General features: G+C 37.3%; 1 protein-coding gene across 1 annotated transcript; it reads left to right on the top strand.

Annotated features, from left to right (window-relative positions):
* The first annotated feature begins 4,120 nt into the window (after positions 1–4,120).
* Positions 4,121–21,114, top strand: LOC135218398 (GTP-binding nuclear protein Ran-like). The gene is given in 5 exon segments (XM_064254695.1): positions 4,121–4,185; positions 13,631–13,838; positions 14,028–14,073; positions 14,075–14,284; positions 20,603–21,114. Coding segments are annotated over 4 exon segments (648 nt in total). The 5' UTR covers positions 4,121–4,185; positions 13,631–13,662; the 3' UTR covers positions 20,819–21,114.
* The last annotated feature ends 303 nt before the right edge of the window (positions 21,115–21,417 follow it).

The following is a 21,417-nucleotide window of genomic DNA, read 5'->3' as shown; positions in this document are numbered from 1 at the left end:
ACATAGCTCTCACCACCATAGGCAAATATCAAATGGCCAAAAATATATCTCCAATATATTATATCTCAAATTATATCTCCAAAATAATATACCTCCAATTCTCCAGAATATAACTCGATGTTATAGTAAAAAACTATAAACTCTCTGCTTAGCATAACTGCTGAAAAAGGGCAAAAACTCGGCAAATAAAATTGTCCAGGAAATTCTAGAAAAAATCACCAATGTGCCACAACTCATTATAACAAAACTCCAAATTCAAAATGTCTAAGCAAAGACTTTTCCATATGCACTACGGCATAGGCCACTGGAAACTTAACCAAGTTTCCTATCTCTGGCAAAGTTGTCACAAATACAACAAAGGTATTGTGCAAGAAACCCACAACTTCTGAAACACAAATATCCAGAAAAAAAAATGTAGTGCCATTACGTATGCATTAAAAAAATGCAAAAATTCTCCCATAAATCTCTCTGCAGCATCAAACAGCTGAAAACGCAAACACTTTTCCGAACAGTGACTCAAAGTCCCGAACTGAGACATTAAAGGGGAACTTATGGTTAATAACCATTAAATTTCGTCAAACAGAACTTTTAACATGCTAAAAAATGAGCCATCGCTCAAATCTGTACATAATCCCATTATTTTACAATTTAATTTCAAAGTAGCACCGAGGTACTTCAATGGAGAGCGCCATTTCTCCTAGATTCGACCATGTTGCCATCTGGCGTATTAGTACCAATGACAAGGTGCCGCGGTCACCTCAATAACGAGAGCAGCGAAGCAGGCGCATTGTAAAGTATTTGTCCTTGGTATTGTCCGTGTGTTTTATGTCAATTTTCATTCAAATAGCATCAATTATGCCAACTTGTATGGCATTTTGTTGTGCCAATACTTCTGGCAAGTGTCCAAAAGGCATATCATTACACAGGATTCCAACAAATAGAGAAAAATTGAGCCACTGGCTGATGGCTCTTCAAAGGAAGGATATCAACATAAAGTCTTTCAAGTTTCAACCTACGACCCAAACCATTGTCTGTTCGGACCATTTTTTGCCAACAGATTTAAAATATGACATTAGTAGCAGGGTATTAGGTATGACTATGAAATTTATTTATATAATATGTTTTGGGAACTTAATTTCCCTCTGAACAGACCACGATACCAACGAAGATAGGGCGGCCATCTACCGCTATCTATACTATTGTGAAGATAAGAGAGTAAGGCAGGTAGCTGGTACTGATAATTTATTTACAGACGAACTGGGTTGACATAGACAGGTGCGGACGGATAAGTAGTACAGACTCGCACCGAGAGCAGAAATGACCGAGATAGTAGATTTGTGTTTTCTTACAAACATACATTTAAAGATAATAAGGCGTACAAGTAAAAAAATTACGTGTGTTATACATCAGCGGAAAGGCCGCAGAACGCTCTATAGAAAGGTAAACAGAACAACGCGATTCGATGATTGGATACAATAAAAAATAGATAAAAGCGTTGTCCTTACAAATACTCCCCCCAAGACAATGATTATGGAATAATTATTGGATGAAAAATATCTTGTAAGCAGGAGGCGACCCCGTGTCCTTGTGACACTTGTTGTGGGGCATCATCGAGTGTCGAGTCCTTCGGTGTTGGCCATGGGGACCCCCAGGTGCGGCAGTGGTGTAGGTTGGGCTGAGGAAGTCCCAGAGCGCAGCGGCGTCCCGCGGGCAGAGCGAAACCACAGTTGTGAAGACCAAAGAGTAAGACAGGTAGCTGGGTACTGAATTTACAGACGAACTGGGTTGACATAGACAGGTGCGGACGGATAAGTAGTACAGACTCGCACCGAGAGCAGAAATGACTCTGAGATAGTAAATTTGTGTTTTCTTAAAACATACATTTAAAGATAATAAGGCGTACAAGTAATGGAATTACATGTGTTATACATCGGCAGAAAGGCCGCAGAACGCTCTATAGAATGGTAAACGGAACAACGCAACTCGATGATTGGATACAATAAAAAATAATTAGCGTTGTCCTTACACTATGGTGCCTCCACTTGTATGCATTTGAATTGAAATTTATTCTTGTCAATTTCCATGTGCTAGGTGTGATGGGGTGAATGGCAGTTTTCTAAACGTGTGCATGTGTGTGTGTCCATGGATTGATGAAGGCCTTCACTTAGACCTTTTTAACTATTTTTAATTAATGGGGTTTTAGAATTTATTGCTGTATATGCCTAACTAAGCATACTTCAGGCTACTCCTTTATTTACCATTTCGAGAAAAATATATTTTTTCAGCTGACAAATACAAACCAAAAAGGATGTTATCTAACGATGCTGTTCCCTGTCTGAGCCGACCGTTACATGACGTCGCGCATAACAGATTAGCCACAGAAAATGGCTGTGCCCTCGGTGCAATAGAAAATTGGTTGTAAAAAATAAGAAAACGCCCCTTTCAAAAAAAACTTTTTTTCACTAGGGGTACTTGAATAGAATAATACTACATATGGAACAGCATGCAACCATAAGTTCCCCTTTAAATAAAATTAAAACTACTAAGATTAGAGGGTGCAGTTGAGATGTTTAAGGATTGGAAGGTGGATGATCAACATACCAATTTGCAGCTCTTTAGCCTCGGAAGTTTTTATGGTCTGAGGGCGGACAGGAAAAGCCATCTCAATAGTTTTCTTGTACAGAAAACTAAAAAAATTAAATGCGGGAGGGGGAGGTTGATGGGAAGACTAACTAGTATTTACAAAAAGAAAGACATCTTCGACACGGAACGAAGAAGCAATGAACCTGGATTCCCGCTGTAAAAAATAAGAAAACGACCCTTTCAAAAAACTTTCCACCAGGGGTACTTAAATAGAATAATACCACATTATGGAACAGCTAAAATGCAACCATAGGTTCCCCTTTAAATAAAATTAAAACTACTGAGGTTAGAGGGTTCAGTTGAGTTGTTTAATAATTGGAAGGTGGATGATCAACATACCAATTTGCAGCTCTTTAGCCTCGGAAGTTTTTAAGGTTTGAGGGCGGACAGAAAAAGCCATCTTAATAGTTTTCTTGTGCAGAAAACTAAAAAAGAAGAAAAATTAAATGCGGGCGGGGGAGGTTGATGGGAAGACTAAGTCTGACTAACTAGTATTTACAGAAAGAAAGGATGAAAGAACGGCAACTTCGACACGGAACGAAGAAGCAATGAACCTGGATCCCACTTGAATGGTGCTTTACGGCCGAGTGTCATGATATAAACAAAAGACAAAGTAGTGTTTCTTCGTCAGGTTACGCTGCTCTTACTTGACGGCGAGATGAAATTTATGATTTATTTCGCTTACTCTACGTGCAATACAGCTGACATGTCCAAGAATCTGTAGAGAAGTGTAAAGTCAATATGACTCTATTAAATTCCTTTGTTATCTCAATTTACTGAAAAAGCAAACAACAAGACATCGGACGATTTTCTCCGGATTGAACTGCTTTACCCATCAAGTCGTTACATTATATAATATAATACTTCTTGTTTTATGATTGCCACATGAAAGTTTTTGTGCTTGGTACAAGCACATTTGATCAAAGTGAATGTAGAGAATACGAAGCACTAACAGCGATGTAAATATATGTTTAATGAACACCTTTGCATCTGGTGAAGAGGATTTCGAAACTACAAAGTTGCTTCGTAACTTACCTGTCATCACGTGATGTAGTATAAAAGCATGTTCGACAAGTAATTATTGTGCTTTTCAAACATCAATGCCAGTTTGTATCAATAATCTATCATAAGGCTCTGTACATATTTTGACAAATTAATATTCATTCAAGAAAATTAATTTATTTCGTGCCGTGGCGATCTCGCTCCTTATGACGTCATACAGGAAGTATTCAAATTTCGAAACCCAGGTTCTGTTTTTTCTAAAACTCGCCACTATATCTGAAAGTCTCAAAGTAAATGTAAAAATAATTACGAATGGTAATGCTCCCAAAAGTTTCAAATAATGGTTATATTTTTTTATAATGAATAAAATAAATTCGATTTGAATTTGGCGGTTCATACAACGAACGTCATAAGCAAAGTCTTCTGTTGCCGCCGCCTCAGCTCATTGACGGGATTCTAGTCCGTACGGACTGTTGTAAGTAATCACATTTTATCGTGTTCTAGTGATATAATCCTATCGTATTTGTGTGATCTAGATTTGTAAGTTGTAGATTAATTCATGCAGAATAGTTTTGCGTTATAAGGTAAAAGAAGTGTTATGTATTTTATTGGATATTCTGAAAAGTAAGATTACCTTCGATGTGAAAATCCCGTCCAACAAAGAAGATGGCGATTGGCGCTCTTTGCCAACATTTTTAAGTTCACTTTGGTTAGGGTTTGACATGAAAGAAATGCAATTTTTGTTCACTGCAGTAAATGTTCTTGAAACGACCTATCTGTTTCTTCAGTTTTGTGCCAGTTCGATCTTTTCCCCTGGTTGAAGATAGTTGCCACACCCGAGTTCCTGTTCATCAGGGGAATCAAGCATGGTCCTCCCTATCTCGAATTTGCTTCATCCAGTAAGAGAAGGGATTGTTTAAAGTCTGCTTTTAGGATCAATTATCGTATTATTAACGTCCCGGAGGTTTGTCGTGAAATGAATCCTTCCTTTGGAATTTGTTATCCGTAGCCGTTGTTCCTACCGTCGTGTTAAGGGTTAAAGCTCAGTGCAAAGTTGTTTGGACTTTATTAACAGGTGCTTTGTTCATTCATAATTACATAGTCACATTTCTCCTTTGCTTCCACGAATGATTCCCAGTTCTTTGGGATTGTCCGACCCTGAGTTTGGTTGGTAGCGCCAGGCCAAGCCTAGCTTAGGCCCAATTGAATGGGAGGTTAACCAGGAGAGCTGCCCTTGGGTTGAATTCGTCTTGTGTTTGCCGCCCGGGTTGGAAGACGTAGTTCTTCCCCAGCTCTTTCCAGGAGTCATAGTTAGACTGCCACTACCAACCACTAGTTCTATTTTCCCAAATTAGGTAACCTTATTCAGCCAGGTTAATTTAAGCATTGGTGGTGCGTCGGGTAGTTTTGAAATTGCAGTTTTTTATATTAGTTAATTTGGTTGCTTCTTAATTTTCTGTTGGTTCTTTTTGGTTGACTGTAATTTACTCTAGCACCCTATCTAACAGTAAGGAGGACCATTTGTTAATGCAGGGTTTTGGGTGGGTAGACCACAGAGAATTGTCCTAGAGCTCCATCCTCCGGTAAGGGGAACCAATGGGGAAGCAGGGTTATTGTGGAGGGGCTGTTAAATCCCTTGGAAGAAGGTTGTAGCATGTTGTTGTGGTGTTTCTCTATTTGACATTTGCAATGCGAAATACAAGCAAAAATAGGTGGCAAATTAGGGTAAATGGCAATTCATAGCAGTCATTCCGCGGTAAAGTAGACTATGGCAGTTGACGTTTACCTACGTTATTTTACTTACTGAACAAGAATTTAAAGTATTATTTATTTGGACGACTGTAATTAACCCCAAGGGGCCAGTACTAAACATGGCGAAATACATTGGACACAATCCCTAGTGAATGTCGTATCCCCGGTTACGTTCCTTGCAGTCTGTGCAGAACTATTCTTTAGAATTACCCTGAAAGAAACGTAACCGCGGATATGACATCCACTAGGGATTGTGTTGTCCGATGTATTTCGCTGTGTTTAGTACTGGGCCTGGGGGGTTAATTACAATCGTCCGAATAAATATTACTTTAAATTCTTGTTCAGTAAGTAAAATAACGTAGAAAAACGTCAACTGCCATAGTCTACTTTACCACGGAATGACGGCTTAGAATTACCGGGTAAACAACCGAAAGGATTGGCCAACTCACCGACTACCACGTCTAGGCCACCCTATGAAAAAGTGCTTTTAACACGGCCTGACAACGGAGATGTTCATCAGTCATGAGTAGTTGGTGGTGATAACAGGAGCTCGAGACCTCTACTCTCCTTTCAAAGTAAGTATTTTCTCCAAAGTTAGAAATTAAGGCCATATTTTTAGATTAAAACAGAGGGTAATGAAAAGGGTGGCCAACACAGTCCCCACAACCCCAAAACGCTTTTGAAGTTTTTACTTACAACTCCAAATAGGGGGAAACACCAGCGACTACCAACCCTTATCACGGTGGACAGGTCTTATTCATTCGATATTTTAATGGTGGAACAAGAATATAATTACAACTCCAAGCATACCATTCAAAAGATTGAAGTTTCGTCAACATGATGTGTTATATGAAAGCCCCATACAAATTAAAATAAGCATGTGACACTTCGTAAAATATGTTTTCAAGGCAGTTTTGAAATCCTATATGGCGGCTACCGTGTGGATGTACAGGTTCTGATCAGTGACGACAACCATCTTTCCCAGTCTTCCCAGCACTCATTTGAACAATGTTAGCTTTTATATGTAAAGTTTATTGATCTTACTCAAGAATGCAGTTGTTTGTAATCAGCACAATAAAACTACATTTTGTTGCTTAGGGTAGAATATCACGACAGGCCAACCCTCATCACGGTGGACGGGTCTTATTCACTCGATATTTAATTGGTGAAACAAGAATACAATTGCAACTCTAAGCATACCATTTAAAAGACTGAAGTTTTGTCAACATATTGTGATATATGAAAGCCCCATACGAACTAAAATAAGCATGTGAGCAGTTTTGAAATCCAATATGGCGGCTACGTTTTGCATGGACGGTTCTCATCAGTGACGGCCACCATCTTTCCCCAGCCTTCCCAGCACTCATTTGAACAATGTTAGCATATATATGTAACGTTTATTGATCTTTCTCAAGATTGCAGTTGTAATCAGCACAATAAAACATTTTGTTGCCTATATTAGTGAAAGTATGAAACTTGTTATTCCCGGGGTTATGGTTTGAACTGAATTCATTCTTACCTTGTAATCGACGGTTTTTATCCTTACTGCCATCACAACTGAAACTCCACAGTGCTTATTTGATTGTTATTATACACATTTTGGTCTCAGTTCACTCCACATTGCACTTTAAACCCGTTGCTGTTCCTGGTTTCTAAGCGCGCGCGCCATAAACACAATTACGAACAGCAGACGACGAAACTGCAAAGTTTTATTCCCTAAACTGTTTACTTTACTCGTTATTTAGTTTAAATATACTTTGTTATTTAAAAATTTTGATTTAATTCATGTATATTATCCCTTTTTTGCAACCAAATTACCCCGAAAAATTACAGATATTTCTAAAGTAGATAAAATCAAATGTTTAACGTTTTCGTACATCTGGCTGCCGAAAACCATAGAGGAACGAATACGGAAAAGTGCATAGAGGAACGACTACTTTTTTTTTTTGCTAGCACTGATTTCAGTCTTTATTAGTATTTTGAATTTCTTTAATAATCGTATGCCAGAAATAAATGTAACCTTTAATGTTTGCATGCTAAGAATGGCAAAATCATAGTTGCCACATTAGTGGAGGCTTCACACATACGCCGTTCCATTATTATAAACTGTTTCCATGAATTCTAGTTGTCATAGTAATGCAATAATGATAAAATTGCTTTAATATTTATGTATATATACTTCCAATACATAGCCTAATTTCATGTGTAGTCTTATACCCAGTTCGGAGGGTCAACACATACCGAATGGCAACAGAGAGAGAGAGAGAGAAAGGAAGGCGGAGGAACGAAGAAGAAAAGGGATGGCGGTGGAGGGGGGGGGAGAGAGAGAGGGTAGGTGGAGCTTTATACTCGTGTTCGTATCCATTTCTGCATAATGGAGTTTTTGTCTCTTGGTACAAGGACAAGTGTCGTTATTCTTTACGATTAGTGATTCAAGATACCCTTATAAATTACGGCACTGGGTGTAATGCACTATAGCAAAATCTCGTTCTGTTAAGAGTGTTCGTTACAGAAATAGGTATTGCCCAAAAACGTGCTTGCACTCTGTCTGAAACCCATAGTAGACATGCTGCTTAGTTGTCAATCAAGTTTTTATAACCAAGTATTTTTTACAAGCTAGCTATTGAATAATAGGGTAAAACACCACGGCAGGCCAAACAGGCCACCTACAATCAACGCTTGCCACCCTCCGAAAAAGTACATTATAACGCGTCCTGACACTGGAGATGGGTGAGAAACGGAGCTAAAGACCTCTACTCTCCTTTCGAAGTAAGTATTTTCTCCAAAGTTAGAAATTAAGGCCAAATTTTAAGATTTAAACAGAGGGTACTGAAAAGGGTGGCCACGGCAGTGGAAATCTCACTAAACCGCTTTAGAAATTTTTACTTACAACTAAAAATGTTTCGAAGATTGACGCCATCTCGATGTTTACGGAGTCGCTTGTGTCAACAAACTTTCCATTTCCTGTGATAAATCCGCACACCACTTGTACCCACAGACGCTGGGGCACTTTTCATCACAACAATCAAAAGACGGTTTCTCACCAGCAAACAAGTTAAGAGTAAAAAACTCTTTTGGTAGAAGATGACGAGAGCGTGCTCTTAGCTATTTTTTTAAATAAATAGTAAAACATCAATATTTTACATATTTATGATGATTAATTTGAAAATATTTGTTATTGAAAAAGTAACTCGACTCTGACTCAAATTTAAGTAATTATTTTTCTGAATTAGAACGTTCTTTTAAGTTTGTATTATGACGTCACGACATCTTGACTTTCGTACCTATTATAAATAATTGCTATACTCAACTGTCATTGCAGAACAGATTACCAGTTATTCATGCAGATTGTTATCAGCTATTCATGTAATTGTTATAATCGTAATGCGCATATATATCTTTATTATTTACTTTTTGGATATATGAAGATGTTTTACTGCCGGATTACCGCCGTAGTGTGACGCAATAGTTTTCGGTCCCTGGGCCTCTGTCTGTTTTCGCACCATAAGAAATTATGGGGCCGAATTTGCAATGACCAGAAAGTCGTTAAAAGAGGAAAGTTAGCATTGAGGGGCATATGTTTTGACTGAGAAAAATACAAATTTATTCAATAGCTAGCTTGTAAAAAATACTTGGTTATAAAAACTTGATTGACAACTAAGCAGCATGTCTATTATGGGTTTCAGAGACAGTGCAAGCACGTTTTTGGGCAATACCTACTTTGTAAGGAACACTCTTAACAGAACGAGATTTTGCTATAGTGCATTACACCCAGTGCCGTAATTTATAAGGGTATCGTGAATCACTAATCGTAAAGAATAACGACACTTGTCCTTGTACCAAGAGACAAAAACTCCATTATGCAGAAATGGATACGAACACGCGTGTAAAGCTCCACCTACCCTCCTCTCTCTCTCTCTCTCTCTCTCTCTCTCTCCTCTCTCTCTCTCCTCTCTCTCTCTCTCTCTCTCTCTATCTCTCTCTCTCTCTCTCTCTCTCTCTCTCTCTCTCTCTCTCTCTCTCTCTCTCTCTCTCTGATAATTGCATTACTATGACAACTAGAATTCATGGAAGCAGTTTATAATAATGGAACGGCGTATGTGTGAAGCTTCCACTAATGTGGCAACGATGATTTTGCCATTCTTAGCATGCAAACATTAAAGGTTACATTTATTTCTGGCATACGATTATTAAAGAAATTCAAAATACTAATATAGACTGAAATCAATGAAAAGTGCTAGCAAAAACAAATAAGCCAAAAAAAAAACAAAAAATGTATATAATTCACTTTTCCGTAGTCGTTCCTCTATGGTTTTCAGCAGCCAGATGTACGAAAACTTTAGAAACATTGGATTGTATCTACTTTAGAAATATCTGTAATTTTTCAGGGTAATTTGGTTGCAAAAAAGGGATAATATACATGAATTAAATTAAAATTTTTAAAAAGCAAAGTAAATTTAAACTAAATAACGAGTAAAGTAAACAATTTAGGGAATAAAACTGCAGTTCGTCGTCTGCTGTTCGTAACTGTGCAATGTGGAGTGAACTGAGACCAAAATGTGTATAATAATCAAATAAGCACTTTGGAGTTTCAGTTGTGATGGCAGTAAGGATAAAAACCACCGATTACAAGGTAAGAATGAATTCAGTTCAAACCATAACCCCGGAAATAACAAGTTTCATACTTTCACTAATATAGGCAACAAAATGTTGTTTTATTGTGCTGATTACAACTGCAATCTTGAGTAAGATCAATAAACGTTACATATATACGCTAACATTGTTCGAATGAGTGCTGGGAAGGCTGGGGAAAGATGGTGGCCGTCACTGATCAGAACCTTCCATGCAAAACGTAGCCGCCATATTGGATTTCAAAACTGCCTTGAAAACACATTTTACGAAGAGCTCACATGCTTATTTTAGTTCATGTGGGGCTTTCATATATCACATTATGTTGACGAAACTTCAATCTTTTAAATGGTATGCTTAGAGTTGCAATTGTATTCTTGTTTCACCAATTAAATATAGAGTGAATAAGACCCGTCCACCGTGGTGAGGGTTGGCCTTCTGTGGTGTTTTACCCTATATATATATATATATATATATATTATATATTATATATATATATATATATATATTTGTTTTTTTTTTTTTTTTTTTTTTTTTTTTTTTTTTTTTTTTTTTTTTTTTTTTTTTTTTTGCACTTTTCATTGATTTCAGTCTATATTAGTATTTTGAATTTCTTTAATAACTGTATGCCAGAAATAAATGTAACCTTTAATGTTTGCATGCTAAGAATGGCAAAATCATCGTTGCCACGTTAGTGGAGGCTTCACACATATGCCGATTCATTATTATAAACTGCTTCCATGAATTCTAGTTGTCATAGTAATGCAATAATGATAAAATTGCTTTAATATTTGTATATATACTTCCAATTCATAGCCTTATTTCACCAATTCCAATTTCAACGTTTTGTGTAGTCTTATACCCAGTTTGGAGGGTCGACACATACCGAATGGCAACAGAGAGAGAGAGAAAGGAATGACGAAGGGAAGGGGGGGGATAGGTGGAGCTTTACACGCGTGTTCGTATCCATTTCTGCATAATGGAGTTTTTGTCTCATGGTACAAGGACAAGTGTTAGTTATTCTTTACGATTAGTGATTCACGATACCCTTATAAATTACGGCACTGGGTGTAATGTACTATATCAAAATCTCATTCTGATATGAGTGTTCGTTACAGAAATAGGTATTGCCCAAAAATGTGCTTGCACTGTCACTGAAACCCGTAGTAGGTATGCTGCTTAGTTGTCAATCAAGTTTTTTGTAATAAAGTATTTTTTACAAGCTAGCTATTGAATAAATTTGTATTTTTCTCAATCAAAACATATGCCCCTCAGTGCTAACTTTCCTCTTTTAACGACTTTCTGGTCATTGCAAATTCGGCCGCATAATTTCTAATGGTGCGAAAACGGGCCCAGGGACCGAAAACGATTGCGTCACACAACGGCGATAATCCGGCAGTAAAACATCTTCATATATCCCTAGTATTGCAGCTTGGAAAAAGAAGGATTTTTCTTTTGGGAAACTTAATACCTTCAATTTTCAGTTGGCACGAATCTGCGCCAATTTGTCAGTACATTTATCAGGAATAGGACTGCTGCCCTGGCTCTTCAAGTAGAGAGAGGTTTTCAAGGAGCACCACATTCCTTGCTTGGGAGGTTTTCTCGATTGGATGAACACCTTTTCTCTGGACAAGTTCATGGAGTTTTGGGGTGCCTTGTCCACTCGCAACGAGACATCAATCCTGGAGGAGGACACTGGTTTTCTTCCAGGCAGTCCCCTATTCTTTGCTACACAGTACCAGTACATTGTCCTAATTCAGATCTCCAGTTTTGTGTAAGTCCCAAAGTTGTCTTGACCCTTAAGGAACAGATCTTTATCTCTCGCTTAGAGAGAGCCAGAACCCATCTAAAAGTTGCCATTAGTGAATTTGTGGGCTATAGAAGTAATGGCACCTTTTTCCACTTGATTCCCTCAAATCAATGGCGCGTAATATTGTTACTTGCCGTGGTAAATCCATCGGCCACCCAAAACCTGTTATTACTACTCGTGAGTATATCCATCCATTAGGGGTTACAGCTGCTATATCCTATAGTGGTGTTACACTAGGGGTCCAAGTCACTTTCTGAGCTAAACCGACCAGGAAGGTAACACCCAAGATTGGGTGAAGCGACCATTTGGTTCAGAGTACCCATATTCCTTCCATCAGTGGTATACAAGTCTCCTGTTTAAAGAATAAAAGTGTGTTTAGGAGCAAATAGCAGATTTTAAAAGTTTGTCATTTTTCTAACAAACCAGAAGTTCCGTGCCCCTCTGTAGTACCTGGGCCTAAGCAAAGTGGGGTGTAAACCTACAGGTAGGTGGGCTTCCCCCCCTACTTGTTGGTAGTTCACTATTTTGTCCCAGCTTGCAATCTCTTATGCAAACAACTTAGGTCTGTATATTAGGAAAAATACAAATTTTAAAATTTGCTGCTTTTCGTCAGGTGATCACCAAGTTGATCACCAATGTTTTCAAGATAACCCTGGCTACATATGGCTGATTATAAAGTGGCACACAGTGCTGCTGACTCATGAGGAAGTCTCTAGTCAGGACGCTGGTCGGCCTAATTCTAGCACCTTATGCAAAGCCTTTTCAAGAGCGTTCTCAAGATCTGTATGACCAGTGTAGTTTTGGCATAATGTGTTGAGTCCTCTAGCATCTGTCCAGTTTTTAAGGGATGGGTGTCTTTCTCCTTCCTGTCCAGAGTTTGGAATGGATTCTCTGAACTCCTCAGTTTGTGGCTGGAGATCTGAGAGGAATTCTGACAGCTCTGTAAGAATGGGGTTGGTTCTGAACAGGGTGATTCTTACTCTTGATGATCTTTGATTAAGAGGAAATGCTGCATGACGTCTTAATGTGAGTACTGTCACCTTTCTTAAGCTGGGATAAGGTGATGTCCAGGAACATCCTTTCTTTTCCTTTTTGACTGAGGATGATGTCGCCCACCTTACCTGTTTGAGGATACTCAAAATCAGACTATCCTTAGCCTTTCCAGATCAACTTTCCTGGCAATGCGAGTGGTTGAGTTTAGGTAGGGTATGGAGATCCCTTAGTCATTCAACCGGAGGGACAACTTCAGTTAGTTGTCAGAGACATCTTCCCACTTAAGGAATAGTTATATACAAGCTGATGGTTTGTTTCCATTGCAACAAGTAAATTTTTTAAATGATTGTATTTTCCATCCTTGTTTGTTCCTGTGACCAAAGGGGAAAAAGTGACTACAGGAGGCTGGCTGCTACTGTATAAAAGGCTCTTGGTTGTATACCAAGGAAAATTAAAAGTTCCCCTTTACACACACACACACACAATGTTTAATTATAGTGGCCTGTGCAGTGAACATAGTACAGGCAGCATGCATCATCAGTGCTGCTGCTGGTCTTTTATTTATTTATTTTATATAAAATTATATATATACATATATCAATTTTATCATTCAAAAATTATATAAGTATCTTTGTAAGGAATTGCTGCACAACTGGTTTTCACTGAGTGGAAGGGGCAAGTCACAATTTCCAGAAAAAAAATTTTCAGCATATATTATATTCATTATGATCCGTAAAGGGTAAAAATAACATGAAATTAATCATGCCAACATCTGTTTCATATTATATTGCTTTGTTTCAGGACCTGCAATATTTGATACTTGACTGATAAAAATGGCTGCTGAGCAAGATATGCCAACATTCAAGTTGGTGTTGGTGGGGGATGGTGGTACTGGTAAAACTACATTTGTAAAGAGACACTTGACTGGAGAATTTGAAAAGAAGTATGTTGCAACACTAGGTGTTGAAGTTCATCCACTTGTATTCCACACAAACAGAGGTCCTATCAAGTAAGTAGTAGCAGTTTGTGGCAACCTACAAATTTACAAATTGTTGAAAATTAATTTCAATAGTAACTTCCATGCTTTGAACAAAAAAATGCAATAGTTTGAGGAGGGAAAGAAAGTTTTAAGATGAATTTTAAGGAATTTACTCATTTTGTTTGTAAGTTAAGTAATTGCACATATTTAACTTTGCAGATTTAATGTATGGGATACTGCTGGTCAAGAGAAGCTTGGAGGATTGGAGAGATGGTTATTATATCCAGGCCCACTGTGCAGTCATTATGTTTGATGTCACCTCAAGAGTAACATACAAGAATGTCCCCAATTGGCATCGTGACCTTGTGCGTGTTTGTGAAAACATACCTATTGTTCTATGTGGCAATAAGGTAGATGTTAAGGATCGTAAGGTGAAAGCAAAATCTATCATATTCCACAGGAAGAAGAATCTCCAGGTGAGTGTAAAATAAGTTAAGTCACTTTTCATTACACTTAAGGAAGCATTGAAATGAAATTGCAAGGCTTGATATTACTTGATGCAAAAATAAATAGCCCAAATTCTTAACACATTTAATTGCACTAAGGAAACATTGAAATGAAATTGCAAGACTTCATAATACTTGATAACAAAAATAAATAGCCAGAAATTCTTACTCTTAAAGAAAGGGGAAAAAATGTGGAAGAGCTATTGTTTGAAGAGGAGCCAGGTGAAAAGGTACTGAACTACCTCTTTGGGCTGCTAGAGGTATATGGAAGTTGAGAAGGTAACCCTAGGCAAGATGGTTTATAAAAGTTCCTTGGCTGTCACCACTCTGTTGGACATGATAGCAAAATTAATTACTATTCATGTCCTGGAATGGTGGGTGAGACTGGTCTGATGATAAGGCTTCCTGTGACATGTATTTGCTGTATGGGTTCACTTATCCATTTTCAGTGCAGCAACTTTTTTGAAAGGGGTTCAGGATTCTTCCCATTGTTTAATATTATTGGGAATCAATCTTACCTACTGTTTAAATCACTTTATTTGCCCATAAATAACTCATTACAACCCTTTCAGCAACAATATTATCTCTGTACAAGATAAGATCAGTGTGACTTTGTACAAGATAAGATCAGTGTGACTTTGTACAAGATAAGATCAGTGTGACTTGAGATTTCATGGGGAAATGTACTTTTACTAAATATTTTAGTCAGAAAAGACATAACTTGGTAAAATTAACATATTTCTAAGAGTCTTGGCAAAGAGGCCCCACAGAGTTGGAAAAATTTCCTTTTGAACATTCTGTGGAAGGTACTCTTCTTTTTCTTCTTGAACTGGCTAACAGTAAAATTTGCCTGGTCTTACGGGTGTTCTCAGTGTATATTTTAGCTTATATTATTGTGCTTTTTATAAGTGTTCTCTTGTACTTGGACAGTTTTTGGTCTTCTTGAGGGTGTAAGATTACCTAATCTGGCTTATCTGGGAATGAAGATTGATGCTTTTTCAGGTTATTTCCAATGATAAGACAATTTTCTACCACTGCTGAGACAATTTTCATAAGTGCCTCTAGATGTCAAGAACCCATATGTCTGAGGGAGGTTGTGTCCCCATTTTGAGAAACATTTGATGTCAGGAAGTCGAAACTATAGGAAAGCAAACTTAATTTAAAGGAAGAAAAAACTTAACTATTTCCAGCTTAGAATGGTCTTATGCAAGCAGAACATCTTGCCAGAATGCAAGACCAGACCATCAGAAGTGTTACTGGCAATTCAACCTCTCAGTTCTTACATGAGACATTGAGAGATCTATTCAGGTTAGGAAAAAACTTTTCTCCTTTGAACAGTCCAGGAACATTATTCATTCTTATTCCACATTTTGGCCTGGGAGAACAAGGTTATTGAAGACCAGCTCAGCAGGAAAGGGCACGTTCTTCATTCAGAATGGTCTCGTCCACATTAAAGTTTGCCTGGTCCAAGAGTGTTCTCAGTGTATATTTTAGCTCAGCTTGTAGAGGTTAAAGTTAGCTTATATTATTGTTTGGTATCAGTCTCCTATGTTGGGCACAGCTTTGGTTTTGGTATCGGTCTCTCCTATGTTGGGCACAGTTTTGGTTTTGATATTGTGTGGTATAAGATTATCTTCCATGTTTAACCTCAGGGTTGGGAATTTTGTTCAGTGCCAGCAAGCCTGTGCTTTTCATCTAATCTGGTTTATCTTGGGATGAAAATTGACACGTTTCTGGTTACTTCCAATGGAGAGAAAAATTTCATAGGTCTTTGAGGTAGGGTGTGGCCCAATTCTGAGAAACCAAATATTTGATGTTGGAAAGTCGAAACTAGAGAAAAAGCACTGAAACAACCTAGAGCTTTTGCCAGTTTGGAGTGGTCTTATGCAAGCAGAATATCTTGCCAGGCACTTACAACATCACAAGTGTCTGACAATTCAACCTCTCAGTTCTTACATGAGAGACAGAGAAAAATTGAGATACTGTTCAGGTTAGGAATGAAACTTTTCTCCTTTGGACAGTCCAGGAACATCATTCAGTCTTACATCACATTTTGTCCCAGGGGTAACAAGGTTATTGAAGACCAGCTCAGCAGGAAAGGCCAAGGCCTTCACCAGAAAGGTCTTGTCCACAGGTTTGCCAGAAGTTGTGGAGTCTTTGGGGTGACCCAATTATCAATCTTCGCGACTGCCCAAAACACAACGCTCCCAGCTTACTGCCCTTCATTGGTAGCTAATGCCTTTCTTCAAGAATGGTCAATTCTAGATCTTTACACTTCTAGTTTGCATTTATATGAGGTAATACACAAATTGTGAACTTGACAGAACTCATGGGTGATTGTGGTATTTCTTTGATAACCTGAAAGGTAATGGTCTCGCATACTTCCTTTCCTTTCAGTAGATGCCTTTTGTTCAGAAATGTCTTTTCAGGTAGTCTTATTTGAGATTCCATCAAACCTCCACTTGCTTCATCTGACAGCTTAGAGATTGTCAACCATTTGTTACAAGCTAGAGGCTTTTCAAAAGTAGCTAGGAAAGCAATCCTTAAGTCTAGAAGGCCCTCCACTGTTAGACTATATAAAACAGTGGTCAGTTTTATTGCTCTTGATGCTTTTCCACGGATATCCAGCACATATACCACTATGGATATCCTGATAAAGGCTCAGGTATGCACAGCAGTTTACTGTCCGAGATGAAAGGACGTCACTTTGTTTTCAGTTCTACATCATGCCAACGCTATTATCACTCGCTATTTAAGTTTTAAATTTTTCAATCCTTTGAGCTGGAAATTTTAAATCTTCCAACTATGGTTTACAATGACATTTGGACATAGACCTTTAGGATTTCAAGTTTCATCAGTTTTAACCATTAGACAAGGCATCCTCAGAACTTTGAAGACACTTTTCTTTTTTTCTCTTGTAATGATTAAGGGTATTAGTAAGCTTCAAGCCCTTTTTGTTTGTGGGCTGTGTGTGGAAACCTCTTTTCTATCATTGCTAAAGGCAAGTGAAATCCTTTCCAAGATTTGTGACACCACCCACCCAATTTACGGGGGCCGGTTGGCTAATGCCATTTTTTAAGGACAGGGCCTTGACATGCATACCCCTTTATAAGGTGACTTGGGACATCTCCAAACCGCATATGATTTTCGCCTCTGACCTTTGGTTTTGTGATGCCAGGGAGATTTATCCCAAAAATAACCATTTTTCAAATTCTATCTCCTCCCTTGATATTTAATATTAAGACCTGGGATTACTACTATATATAGACCTGATGTAGACCCCCATTCAAATGAGTGTATAGGAAAAAAGTTGTGTATATATATATATAATGTGAATTTATGGTAAAAAAAGAAAATTCTCTAGAAATCAGGAAAAACAAATTTACAAGGAAAAAATTGGAATGGTGCTTCACTTGATTGTTCTATAATGTCTTTCTAAGTTATATACCAAATTTTCTATGCTAAAGCTTTAAAACTAAGGGAGGAGATAGAATTGGAAGGTCAATAAGCATATTTTTGAGACATTGGCATTCAAAGTTTTCCTTTGGATTTTTCCAAAGACAGTGCTAATGAATAATGATTATTATGAATTTTAAATTTCTATTTGGGTATTAATAAACCAAAACTATGTTATTGATCATAATTTAATCATTAATGATGATACCTTTGCTCATATATCATAGCCTGGGACACTGGGTCAGGCAAGATGGGGCACTTACCTACGCAACTCACTCTCTCTTCCCTTTCACTAACTGCTTATTACCGCGACTTTTCTTCTTTATGTTAGTGAGATGTTTTCCTTGTCTTTTCCTCTCTGGCCTGAAACAAAGATAAACAGGTAAAAGCAAAAGAATGTCATAGGTGAAACTCAAAAATGATTTTTTTTTTCACAGACAAAGTTAATAAATCATGATTATTATGAATTTCATATTCCTTTTTGGGTATTAATAAACCAAAACACTGTTATTTATCATAAATGAGGATCCCAAGCACTGCCCTCTCAATATTATGGATATTATGATATTCTGAACTCATAATAGAGCAAATTTTCTTCTTCTATATGTTAGCAAGATGTTTTGCTCTTCTTTTCCTCTTTTTCATGATGAAATTCTTGCCAAAACAAAGATAACAAAAGCAGGCGTATGCAAAGGAGAAACTTGGAACGTGTAACCTCTTTCATGTTTCTTCTCGCTTGTAGGGTGGTAAGCTGTGAGAACCTTCCCTCCTGCAACTCATGGAATCTCTACAGATGCCATTGCTCACAATTTCTCCGACTATCAAAATTTGCGATAAGAAATAGTTACTTTTACTAATTGCCCTGTAACTGTGAAAGTTGAGGAACTTTGACGAAGTGTTTCGTATACGCATTCTCTATTGCCATATGAAGCTCCATGAATTTTTGCATGACTGCATTTTTTGCCCTATACCCCCATATATAGGGCTACCGGCCGGCCCCCTTAACGCATTGATAGGCAATAAGGTACGTAGCAGCTTCATGTCCAGTTAGAACTCCAGGGTTTACCTGGACAGAACCCTTATGAGGAAAAGTTTAGAATGTATACTGTGTTGTAAGATGTCAGACACCTATGTCCAAAAATGCTATTCAGTGTATACAGTTGATTATTATTGGGCTTCTGCTAATTTTGAAATCAATGAAATTAAAGCCTCTTGGCATCAGTATTGTAAGCATCAGTGCCGTTGAATAATAAGAGCATGAAGGTACACAAGGGTTTATGGAGAATAATTCACATCTAAGGGGCAGTTCTCTATAGTTTTAGACTTGGTTTCCTTATTTCGTGGAAATTCCCAATAGTTTACATAAGTAACAATTGACCTAGGAAAGTTGTATCACAAATTTACTTCTATCATAACATGCTGGTTTTTTTATGAATACTATAAACTCTCAAGAGAGAGAAAGTCCCAGCTTTTCAGATTTTGGAGTTACAGAATAAAAGTCATAACAAAGGCGATAAAGTTTCATCATGAATTGTACAAAATGTTTGTTTAGAATTTGCTCTTTTATGATTGAAAGTGTCAAGAGTGACAGAAAATAACAGAACTACTGTAATATTGTAGGGCTTCCAGCCCTGTACAGCATCTGTACTACCTACTGGATGGCAACTAGAGATATATTATATATCTATATATATATATATATATAAGTATATATATATATATATATAGTATAGTATAATCTTTTTATTAGCCTTAGTCAAACCTTGTACTGTAACAGTTTTCAACCTGTTCACTTTTTCCAGTGGACTTTTAACATTTCCATGGCTATGTAGTCCTGGTTACAAAACAATCTTATTTTTTGTATGGTGCTTTCACGTTGCATGGAACTAGTGGTTACTCAGCAATGGGACCAACAGTTTTATGACTTCCAAACCACGTTGATAGTGAATTTTTGTCACCAGAAATACACATCTCACGCCTCAATGGAATGCCCGAGAATCAGACTCACGACCAACAAGGTGGTTCCATAAAATGTAAAAACACCACACAAACAAACAGTACAGTCTTACATGATCAGTAGGTCAGCAGTGACCTCTCCCTGTATCTCTGGATTTGCATGAAACTGATGTTTCACAGCTGCTTTGACTAGAATAATTTAATATAAGAAATTTTCAAACCACCTTTGAATTGACAGGATATCAGTTCCATTGGCTACAATCATACATCAGTTACAATTTCTAAAGCTAAAATGTATAAAAAGAAATTTTAAACATTAAAATACACTAAAAATTAATTGTTTGAGACCACAGGATTTTCTAACTTACTAATATCTGCAAAAGTGAAAGCTTGAGGGTTTTTTTAGACGAGTAAATGTAAGAAAGGATAACGCAAGATTTGGTTAGTGTTTAAGCTTTTAATTATATTTTATATATATATATATAGTTTGTGTAGACTACCAACCAGTTAGTGTTGAAGGTACTTTCCTTTTGTTTTATACAACTGTTTATATAAAGAATTATTCTGTTCAGAACCCTTTTCAAATGAATACTTAGAACACCAATCCTCTCTCACTCTCTCTCTCGTCTCTATCTCCCCACTCATCTCTCTCTCCTCTCATCTCTCTCTCTCTCTCTCTCTCAACTAGATTTCACTTGTTTGAGATACAATGATCTTTGTATTAATGTAGTTTTACCTCTTAACATTAAAATTGTACACTTCAGTGTTTGCATGCAGTAAAACTTACATAAATGCTTTTATCATTAATGAAACAATAATGTTTGCCTTAAAATTTTGTTCTACTATTATCCAGTGATACTGTTCTTCTTTTCCCAGTATTATGACATCTCTGCAAAATCGAATTACAACTTTGAGAAGCCCTTCCTCTGGCTTGCAAGGAAACTTATCGGAGATCCTAACCTTGAATTTGTTGCCATGCCTGCACTTCTACCTCCAGAAGTCACAATGGATCCACAGTGGCAGCAACAGATTGAAAATGACTTGCAAGAAGCATCTCAGACTGCCCTTCCAGAGGATGATGAAGACTTGTAAGCTGAACTGTGATATATAAACAGAAAATTATAACCTCTCCACTTTACTTTTATAAGGATGTTAAGGATTGTTCATTATAGGTTTATCATTGGATTATTTTTGTTACTCCAGTATCCAAATTAACAGTTGTAATTTTTTTGCAGCAAAGGAATTTTTCTTTTCCATCTGTGAAGCATTCCTTTTCTGCAATGAATTGATTGAAAAACACAAGTTGGTAATACCTGTAATTGATTTCAACAAATTGAGGGGTGTTGCACCCTATGACAACTCCGTTTTTTAATAAATTAAGAAATTTTTTGTTTATTTTTTTCCCCCAAATAGCATCCATGTGTTGTAGTTGGAAGGCCGAAGAGAATTTGGGCATTGTGAACCAGTTAGTTCATGAAAGAGATACGCTATTGGAGTTCGGGTGTCTACCAGAACTTGTAAGGAAGTTATTTCATTTCAAGGTATAATAGGTAGGCTGGGCTAGAAATTAAAATCAGGACTATTTGTCACTGCGCAGCTGCTTTTTGGAGAAATATGTGAAAGGTTAAGCACTAGAAATGAGAAATAAATGTTTGGTAAAACAAAGCAAGTTAGAATGTCTTTGTTTCTGA

Source organism: Macrobrachium nipponense, chromosome 9 (assembly GCF_015104395.2).
Source record: "Macrobrachium nipponense isolate FS-2020 chromosome 9, ASM1510439v2, whole genome shotgun sequence".
Taxonomy (NCBI): Eukaryota; Metazoa; Arthropoda; class Malacostraca; order Decapoda; family Palaemonidae; genus Macrobrachium; species Macrobrachium nipponense.
This window is presented reverse-complemented; position numbering and strand designations above follow the sequence as displayed.